A 10,090-nucleotide genomic window follows, 5' to 3' on the forward strand; every position below is an offset into this window, starting at 1 on the left:
AGGGATTCATCTTCTTGGTTCTTTCGGTAAAGTCACGTAGAAGGGAAGTAATAAAATAATAAAAATAAAACATAATAGAACAATTGTTTTATTATGTGTAATAAAATAATAAAAATAAAACATAATAAAACAATTGTTTTATTATGTTTTATTTTTATTATTTTAAAAAAACAATTGTTTTATTATGTTTTATTTTTATTATTTTATTACTTCCCTTCTACGTGACTTTACTGAAAGAACCAAGAAGAAAAATAATATTAATATAAAACAATAAATATTCTCACGACGTTTCGACTGCAACACAAGCAATCATCATCATCAGGTGTGAAATCCATCTGTGAAGACGAACTTTACAGCTCAGCGCACTCCTCCCCAGTATAAATACATATTATAAATCTCATCGATTAAACTGCAGCCCCCTTGCCACGCATCACGTGCGAGATGACGCAACCATCCCTCCCCCTCCGACCTTTCACGGCCAGAACAATTCCGTCACCGCCCCCCCCCCTCCTCCAACGTGATCGCCGGCCAATGGGAATGCGGGAATGCGCGTGACCCCCCCCTCCCACCCCAACTGCCTCTTTAAGTGGGGGCCGCAGAGCGGGGTGGGGCTCAGTTCGGCGCCAGCCGCCGACGTGACAGGAGAGCAATTCCGTAGCGCATCAGAGACCCGGTCAACAGCAATTTGTTTTTATATCGGTAAGGGCGAAAACGTGTGTCAGTAAATGCCTGTCGATGTTATGATCGAGGTGACGCTCGCGTAATTTGTGTGTAACGTGTCCTTCACGTAATGCGGTATAACGCGGTGTGTTATTTTGTTGTTGGAGCTGACGTGTTTGCAACGACGTTGTGTTTTCTTCTTAAGCCTGGCGGCGCGTTATGACTTTTTGTGGGTAATTGAGGTTATGATTTTTTTGTTTTGTATTAACGACTGTTCTCTTGTCGTGTTGTGAGGGGGGTGGTGGGATGATGCCCGAACAAAAGCCATGGCTGTTTACGTGAGGGAGAGAAGGGAACGCCGATGGGTAGGCAGACTCTTACACAATCGGTCAGCAACCCCATTTGTACAAACCCAGGGGGGTTATTGGTGATGGGTCGTTAGTGATCGTTGGCGTTGAGCACCTCGTGCGGTGTGAGATACACATCAGCACTGGGGAGACAAAGGCGGCCGGGCGTGGTGCTGGCCACCCAACCGCCCCATCGTGGGTGCTCGCTAACAGGCGTAACAGCCCCACACATCTGTTTAGGTGATACGGGGGGGGGGGGTCTGTCTTTGATGGTGATGTTGGAGGTGATTCTGATGATGTTGCTGCTGGTAAGTTGATGGTGGTGGTGAGGTTTCATGGTAGAGGCGATGATGTAATAGTGTAGGTGATGTTGACGGTAAGTTGGTGATTGTGGAGGTGATGTTGATGGTGGGTGCTGGTGTTGAAGACTGGATGGAGGTCACGGTTGTTGATGGTGGTAATTCTATAGGTGATGGTGCTAATGATAGTGGAGGTGATGTTGAGATGGCAGTAGTGATTGTGGAGGTGATGTTAATGGTGTTACTGGCGTTGGAAGGTGGATTTGTGAGATAGGGTGACGGTGTTGATGGCGGTAGTAGTGATGATGGTGGTGGTGGTTGGTGGCTAATGGTGTAGCAGCGACCACACCCCAAAGGTCTGTTGTAAACAGATTGGTGTCCTAGCAAATCACACGACGTGGGTCCAAACAAACTTGGTGGAAATTGAGAGAACATGGCGAAGTGAACGTGGTATAAGAAGCACATAATTGTTGTCGTTTATGTAACCTGCTACGGCTTGTTGCCGCAAGGGGCGGACTGTAAGGGTCCAATCGTTAAATGTGCTGCAGAGTTGACGCAGCCAATCACTGGGAGCGCCGTGACTTGTCAAATATGGTGCACTCGTCCACCAAGCCCATCATCACTGCGGATTCGGTAAAATGAAGTACCAATTTGTAGGAAGTCAACGGTGGTTGTACCATGGATAGGCTAGCTGATTGCGGCTCCGTTGTTTGGTTGTATTGGGAGACTGGCGTGATTTTAACGATTATCATAATGATGCCCTTTATCAAAGAATGCAAGATTTCAGTCTCAAGACTTTTTCAGGAGGATTCTGAATTGGGATGCGTGTCCAATTGTATTCACGAGGTGTTTGGCATGAGGAAGGAAACTGGAGTACCCAGAGAATGCACACACGAAAAGCTCCACACGTAACATTGTTATCGTCAACTTTCTGGGCTGTCATGTCCTGGCCCCACCGGGTTTGAGCGTTTCACATTTTTTTTGTGGGCCACCAATCTGTCGCCCCTAGAGTGCTGCTGGATTGCAGTCACGCCCCTATTCGGACTCTCTCATCACACGATTTGTGCCACACATGACCACCGGGAGGAGTTGTTGTTGTTACAAAGTGTTCTTTTTGTTGTTGTCTCTCGGCAGGTTTCTATTTTTAAAATCTGCCACCATGAATGTTCTCTGGAGCCTCGTGCCAGCGCTGCTGGCGGTCATGGCCTCGGCCACTCCCATCCACGACCCCATGCTGGACGAGGAGTGGGGCTTATGGAAGGACTTCCACCAGAAGCTCTATGAGCCGGTGCGGTGGACGCACGCAGAAGTTGGCACTCGCGGATTTGCTTGCGTATCATTTTATCTGCCGTTTGCGTGGCCGGGCGGTTTTAACTGATATGATAAATATATAATTGCAGTGATAATTTTTAGACTCCTTTTTGTTGGTGCACTACAAGATGAAGGCTTTCCCCCACTGTTTTGGTCATGGCACGGTGGGGGTTGTTTAACCATACTTTATATTTAGATACGATCTGCCACTGCTGTTAGCCATGGCTGGGAATGGAACTTTGGTGGTGGCCGTACAGTGCACAACCACTGATCCAACAGCTTCCCCCAATAATGAATAACGTCCCTGCTTTATTCATCAAAATCTCAAGACTTTTTCAGGGGCATCCTATATTGAGATGTCCATTTCCATTTAGTGTGTGTGTGTGTTTTGCACTCGCATGGTAACTTTGTGACCTTGGTGTGACGTGTTTTTTTTGTGCTATAGAGGCAGGAGAGCTGGCGGCGTATGATCTGGGAGAAAAACCTGAATAAGATTAAGATACACAATCTTGAACACTCCCTGGGGAAGCACTCTTGGCGCATGGAGATGAACCACTTTGGTGACATGGTAAAGACCTCTATCCCACGGTTTACATATACTATCAATGCACTACATGTATTAATGCACTCTTCATTGACATACAACTGTGGTCACAGCTGAAAGTATTGGTTTTAGTCTAGGAATATAATAAATTCCAATTGCATTCCCGCCTGAGCAGACTAATGAAGAGTTCCGCCAGAAGATGAACGGTTACCACGGGGCACAACCGCGCAAGGTCTCCAAGGGTTCCACCTTCCTGGTTCCCCAAAACTACGAGGCTCCACCCACTGTCGACTGGAGGGACAAGGGCTTCGTCACAGAAGTGAAGGACCAGGTGATGTCTCCAGACATGGTTTTTGTATTCCAAATTACCTCAGATCGGTGGCACGGTGGCGAAATGTTAAATACCTCGCCTGGTTTACAGGAGGTTGTAGGTTCGATCCCGACCCTGATGCCTGTATATTTGGAATTTGCATGTCTCTCTCCCCGTGGCCGTGTGGATTTTTCTCCGGGGCCGTCCGGTTTTTCCCATCCACATCTAGAAACATGCATTTAGAGTATTAGGCTGCTAGAAATCTCCACATAATATGCTATTTCGTTCAGCTATCATGTGGCCAGGTGGCTTCCGAAATAGAGCTATGTAGCTCAGTGGGCTTTACCTGGTAAATGAAAACATTTGTTTAGTTTTTAAAACTAGTTTTAGATTATATCAGGAAGCATAGGTAAGGAGAAATTGCACTTTCAGCATTTGTTTGGCAATCCATTTGAGGCATCTTGAACACACGCAATTTCCCATGGATCGCATTCCCTTTCACCAGGACATAATTTTTCACCAACACTTTTCTGGGCCACTGCTACCTTTTGACTAGTAACCAATGCCATAGCAAGAGGGTTTAATGAATGTGGAATGCCGGATGAAAAAATATTACCCAGGTAACCCCGGCTGAAGTTTAAAACACTTTACAACCCAACAATCTCAAAATTAATAACTTAGTGTGCTTTGTTATTTTACTGCTGCGTGAAGTCCTCCCCGAGCTGTGTTGTGTCGGTCATGGGAGTTTTTGTTACCATACCTCGGCAAACTGCTGAGTGGCGGTTAGTGAAGGCTCGGGGAAGGTGGTCGAGGAGCGGTTGACATAACGCGATGTCGCCTTGCGTGTTAGGGCGAGTGCGGCTCGTGCTGGGCGTTCAGCACGACCGGCGCCCTCGAGGGGCAGCACATGAGGAAGGTGGGCCAGCTGGTGTCGCTGAGCGAGCAGAACCTGGTGGACTGCTCGCGGCCCGAGGGCAACCAGGGCTGCGGTGGCGGCCTCATGGACCAGGCCTTCCAGTACGTCAAGGACAATGGAGGCATCGACTCTGAGGCGGCCTACCCGTACACTGGCACGGTGAGCACTGGAGTCCTCGCGATTTGTGCCCTCCCCCCACCCATTGCGATTAAATTACAAACATGAGAAATGTAATTGTTGAATCCATGCATTGATACACATCCTTGTAATTCTGAGTTTTGTAATCGAGTGTATTGGGTGTTCATTGTTTGACACGTAAATTCACTTAAAGATGCCCAGTGTTTGCGTAATAATGCAAGGCAAGATTTGACTGCAGTTTAAAAGTGTTTATTGTTGTGTTTTTGCGTTTCAGGATGGAGATAAGTGCAACTATGATCCCAAGTTCAACTCTGCGAATGACACTGGATTCGTAGACGTCACCAGTGGCGACGAGAAAGCGCTGAAGATCGCCGTGGCATCTGTCGGTCCAGTGTCCGTCGCCATTGATGCGAGCCATGAGTCCTTCCAGTTCTATCATTCGGGTGAGCGCTCGTGTGTCTGGAGTTTTCGGCGGGTTTTTATGTTCGTGTATTTGGATTTGAAAAATAAAAATGTACTTTAAGATGATTGCACAACTGCACAGGATTCGGTGAAGGTATACCCCCCCCCAATCCCTCCTTGATTAATGTGTTTTTATGTCTTGAACTTTGATTGAGAAGTTAATGTAACAGAAAGAGTAACAATTAAACAATTTCCTGCCTTAAGTAAATTTGCTGCTTAATGACTCTCCCCCCCCCCCACCACATCAAACTTTTTCTTTCATGGGGGTTGTTTGACCATACTTCACCATCCTGGCCAGGTGATGGTTGGTGCAAGGGGGGGGGCAGGACTGTTTCCGATATTACAATTGACGTTAGCCATGGTCAAAAATCGAACTTTAGTCACCGGGTTCGTAGCGCAGTTGCACGAATCGCTTCACCCATCGCTACCCACACAGCAGTTGTAGTTACTTTTTAAAGTTTTGTTATTTCAAATTGTCCGTTATGCTTCGCTTTTGGATGGTGTTGTTCTTGTGTGACCTTCGGGCGAGTCAGCGGCTTGTTGTCTTTGTGACACGAGGCAGGCGTAGTCCAAAGTTCAAAACATGTTTTGAGATAGATTTGCGCAGTGCATTGTTTTCACCGAGTACTTCAACGTTTTTTTAGCCAATTATCTTTGTTCCTTGGATTTAAGATCCATTTTTATAATAAGTAAAAGTTTCTAAAGAGTTGCAAAACATGAAATGTGTATCGTGTTTCTGATATAAAAAAAATAACATTTTTAAGTTTATATCTTTCGTGTGAACTGGTGAGAGTGTTTTGGTTGGATCGGTGCCAACTTTGCCACGTGCCAGCGGTAGTTTAACATCGCTTTGCTGAGCATTGCTGAAAGGGGCCATCGAGGGGAAATCCCTTCTCGGCGGCAGGAAGTTGCGGACTTTATTCGACGTGTATTCCGTTTCCTTTATAAAGAGAAGTGTCTTTTTAGTGCGATTTCCATGCAAGTCGTTCACGATTAAAAATCTAATTATTTACATAATATCGCATCTCCGCTGCTGGATGAAGACTTCCCCCCCACTGTCATGTCGGTCGTGGGAGGTTGTTTTTTTTTACCAGTCTTCACCCTCTCCATTGCGGGTTGGTGAAATTGAGGTGGGAGCAGGGGAGATTATACAGGGTCAGTTGAAATATCACTCGCGTTAGCCATGGCTGGGAATGAAGGTCTGATCATCTGGTTCATAGCGCAATAGCACTAACCACTATGCTGGCACTCTGCAGTGGAAATGATTGCCTTGTTATAAATACATTTGCTTACTGTGCAGGATTCTTGGGCGTCACATGATCATGGTGTTTGTGCAATCTGCTTCTGCTGTTTTTCATGAGGCCGTGCATGCATGTTTATATAGTTGAATAATTTTTTACTCCTGCGGGTAGAGCTTTACTGGTTTTTCTTATTGCTTTTTAATGTTTGTTTTATATATACATATCTCTCCTAGGTGTGTACTTCGAGCCCGACTGCAGCAGCCAAGACCTGGACCATGGCGTGCTCGTGGTGGGCTATGGTGTGAAGGGGACTGGTGAAAACGGGAAGAAATACTGGATTGTGAAAAACAGGTACGTCCCATTGTTATGGTTCGTGTATCAGACTACGTACGCTTTTAGCCACACCTATTGTCACGTTTGCATTTGTATTGTTTTAATGTATCTGTCAATAAGTAGGTAATTTAATTGGCTTAATTGGCCAATAATTAGGCATGTAATTGATTCGTGCCACACCGATCTCCCACATCGATTCCATAAATTGTCTTATGTTTGTGTGTCTTATAATTTGTCTTTTTCCTTCATATTTAAAAGTATTCTCATTGTGTTTGTATAATTTGAAGTTGTATTCACTAATTGCCATAGGCGTAACATCATAACAGTTGTATATAATTTCCGAGAATTGCACGTAATTGGATATGCACATACAATTTGTTGCGTGTATCCTGAGTGCAATAATTATATTCCTGCGAACTAATGCATCGTTTATCATGTGCCAATAAATGACCGTTGAGTTTTGATGCCATGAAAAATAACTTCCTAGTGGTAACCAGAAGTGCGTGGTTTGTATTTTTAAATTGCTTGTCCATGTGAATGTACGCCTGTTGAACGTTTTTCGCACTGTAAGTCGCCAACCGTGCTAATTTGGACATCAAACTAAATACAAAATGCAGTTCTAAAGAAATTAGTTTTCAATCTAGATGTACCGTGCATAGCTCCAGTGGCTTCCTAATATCGGAAAGAAGAGCGCTCCAGACTGCCGCACAAGTGCATCTGAAGGCGCGCGATGCAGTGACAGTCTTTGTTCGATGGCAATCCAAAACCTGGCACTGCTGCGAGGATGACCGGAGGTTCACGTGATGGTTTTATGCTCTTCGAGATCCGTGACATTTTGTGTAATGAGAGCGAGCTTCGTTCAGCAACTGGAAGCCAATGCAGCTTTGCGAGCACTGGACTGACATGGTTTTGGATCTTGGCAGTGAAGTGATATTGCCATGCCATTTTTTTTATTAACACAACTGTTGTGTGTGTGTGTTCCCTCTTGTGTTTGTCCTCTGCAGCTGGAGCCCCAAGTGGGGCGATGAGGGCTACGTGCTGATGGCGCGCAACAAGAAGAACCACTGCGGCATCGCCACGGCGGCCAGCTACCCCTTGGTTTAAATGAAGCCACAGCAATGCCCACTTTAGGCTCGTTTGCTTTATATTTATCCCAACTAAAGTTCTTTTTTTTTAGTCGCAATTTTACAATATTTTTTGTTTTGATTAGGAAATCTAGATCAAGTTCGTTTTAATAGTCGTGTTCAACTTTTACATTTGATTGTACATAATGTGATCTTAGTTTCACAATGGTTAACAAATTGTTCTTAAACGTGAAATGTGTTTTTTATTTGGCATTTCAAAGGAAATAGTATTTTTTTGGGGGTATATCTGTGCAATACCCGAGTGTGTACACTAACCTCAAACTCAATAAAGTATTGACAATTTTTGGAGAGCTCTTATGCCAATTGATGTATCTGTTTTCATCCGTGACATTAATTACACAAACATACCCCAATGTTACAGGAGGGTGGTTTACTTATTAGGAGACCTGAACATTTTTACATTTTGACAAATGTGAAAACTCAACCTTTGGCCTTTGTTGGTTCTGAAAGATATGTTATCGTTACAAAGATTAGCTCGTTGGGTGTTTTATGGTGCATTGTTCTGCGTTTGTTGACATACACGAGTTGAGTCATTCTCCAAGTTAAACTCCAGTCTCATCATGTAAAAAAAATGACAACATACAAGAAGCAGTTTGTAGATCTTGTAATTGTATAGTTTTGTTTTAACAGTGAGTGGGGAAAGGGTGCCGATTTGAGGAAAGTGTTGGGATCGGAGCCAGTAATGTCTTATTCTTGGTTCTTTCGGTAAAGTCACGTAGAAGGGAAATAATAAAATAATAAATGTTTTTTATTCTCACGATGTTTCGATTGCAACACAAGCAACCATCATCAGGTGTGAAAACCACAGCAAGAACATTTTTGAAAAGTGGCGGTGGTTTTCACACCTGATGATTGCTTGTGTTGCAATCGAAACGTCGTGAGAATTTTGTTTAATTTTGTATTAGTTTATTATTTCCCTTCTATGTGACTTTACCGAAATAACCAATATGAATCCCTGCAGTCACGAAGCTTTAAATTGAAATCCAGTAATGTCTGTTAACCTTTGCACCCCACTTGAATCCATGCACAGTTTCTCAGCACAGTGTTCGTACGCTTGGCACAGTACCCCTGTATTTGTGAGACTATAAACCTCGTGGTATGTGGGAGCATTGGTGGCGCTAGGAATTGGTTGTCCGTGTTTGTATGCATCACGGTGGAGCTGTGTGATGATAGTACAAACAACCCAGAGGACCACTTCAATCTTAAAACACATGCAATTGGAATAATTAATTTGGTGATGCTGCTTTGGCAGGGGTGCACATTGTATAACTCCACATTCGTTCATAAAAGTGGCCGAAAAATAAAATACTGTATATAATAGGTGAAGTTTCTGGCAATAGCCCTTCACAGCCACCAAGAGGCCAGACGGTGGATAATAGGGATTGGAGACTGCAATTTACACCATGAGGCCTGATGATTAAACCTTCAAAAATTTATTTCTGATTACTGGTTTTTAAATTGGCATAGGAATAGTTAGACTTGCAGCTATTGGGTAACAGACAAACCCTTACACAATAAAAACGTGTTTATAAATACACTTTTAAAATTACAATTATGTTGGTGACCATGTTCCAATTAAAATTAAACTGGTAATTTATTATTGAAAGACAATCTTAACTGGTCCAATGGTAAGAAGGACAGTCTCCAATCCTTACTGTCCACTCTGCCTCTGCTGTGAAGGGCCATTGCCCAATTATATATTTTTATTTTAAGACCAGTGGCGTTAATGAACGTGAGTACTAACTGAAGAATGATTTAAATCTAGAAGAATTTATGACGAGATAAAGATTAAAAACTAGTTAGATCAATTGTGCTATGCTTTAAGGTATACGTGATGCTTTAGATGAGGATCCTGATCCCAGAGGCAGATTAATAACCAGGGGGTGGGCCTAAAATGTTCAGCAGTTTAATCGGGCCTTAGATTAATACAAAAAAAACATTAAATGCATTTTCTCTGATAAAATATCAATCAAATAAAATGTTTCAGGGTCTGGAGGGGGGTGAGGGCATATGCCTGATCCACCACTGCCTGATCCTAGGTTTGTATTGGGGAAGCGACCCATAAACCAGGTTCTCAAGTGTACCGAGCTGTTGGGGTCAAGTCAGGTCTTCAATAACAGCACAGTGAAACTGGCTTTTTACTTCATGTGCCTTCATTCCAGCTCTGAATACACGGATTGCTTTTACTGCTACGAAACTACACATTTCTCCACAGCAGGGTGGATAATTGTAATCGGCCCTCGTGTGGTTAAGAGGTCACTTGGGAATACAGTATCAAGAGAAGTTATATGATATCTCCTCCTCTGCTAGCAGTGGGGTGATGCATTGCTGTATGAGAGTTTAAAAAAAATGGTCACGTGGGAGGTTAACGGAATTTGCTCACG

The 10,090-nt window shown here is 43.8% G+C and overlaps 1 protein-coding gene across 1 annotated transcript; it reads left to right on the top strand.

Moving 5' to 3' along the window:
- Window positions 1-590: 590 nt before the first annotated feature.
- On the top strand, window positions 591-7,988 carry LOC144721898 (procathepsin L-like). Its single transcript, XM_078599834.1, has 8 exons — window positions 591-699; window positions 2,441-2,594; window positions 3,063-3,185; window positions 3,337-3,492; window positions 4,322-4,546; window positions 4,800-4,968; window positions 6,462-6,579; window positions 7,566-7,988. Exons 2-8 carry the CDS (start codon window positions 2,466-2,468, stop codon window positions 7,663-7,665), a joined length of 1,020 nt encoding a protein of 339 aa, XP_078455960.1. The 5' UTR covers window positions 591-699; window positions 2,441-2,465; the 3' UTR covers window positions 7,666-7,988.
- The last annotated feature ends 2,102 nt before the right edge of the window (window positions 7,989-10,090 follow it).

This window comes from Lampetra planeri, chromosome 13, assembly GCF_965212315.1.
Source record: "Lampetra planeri chromosome 13, kcLamPlan1.2.h2, whole genome shotgun sequence".
Classification (NCBI taxonomy): domain Eukaryota; kingdom Metazoa; phylum Chordata; class Hyperoartia; order Petromyzontiformes; family Petromyzontidae; genus Lampetra; species Lampetra planeri.

Excerpts from the sequence above, each read along its gene's own strand:
- LOC144721898 (XM_078599834.1), top strand. The coding sequence starts at position 2,466 with ATGAATGTTCTCTGGAGCCTCGTGCCAGCGCTGCTGGCGGTCATGGCC. Across the intron at positions 2,595-3,062 it reads ACCAGAAGCTCTATGAGCCG|AGGCAGGAGAGCTGGCGGCG; the intron begins GTGCGGTGGACG and ends TTTGTGCTATAG. Across the intron at positions 4,547-4,799 it reads CCTACCCGTACACTGGCACG|GATGGAGATAAGTGCAACTA; the intron begins GTGAGCACTGGA and ends TTTGCGTTTCAG.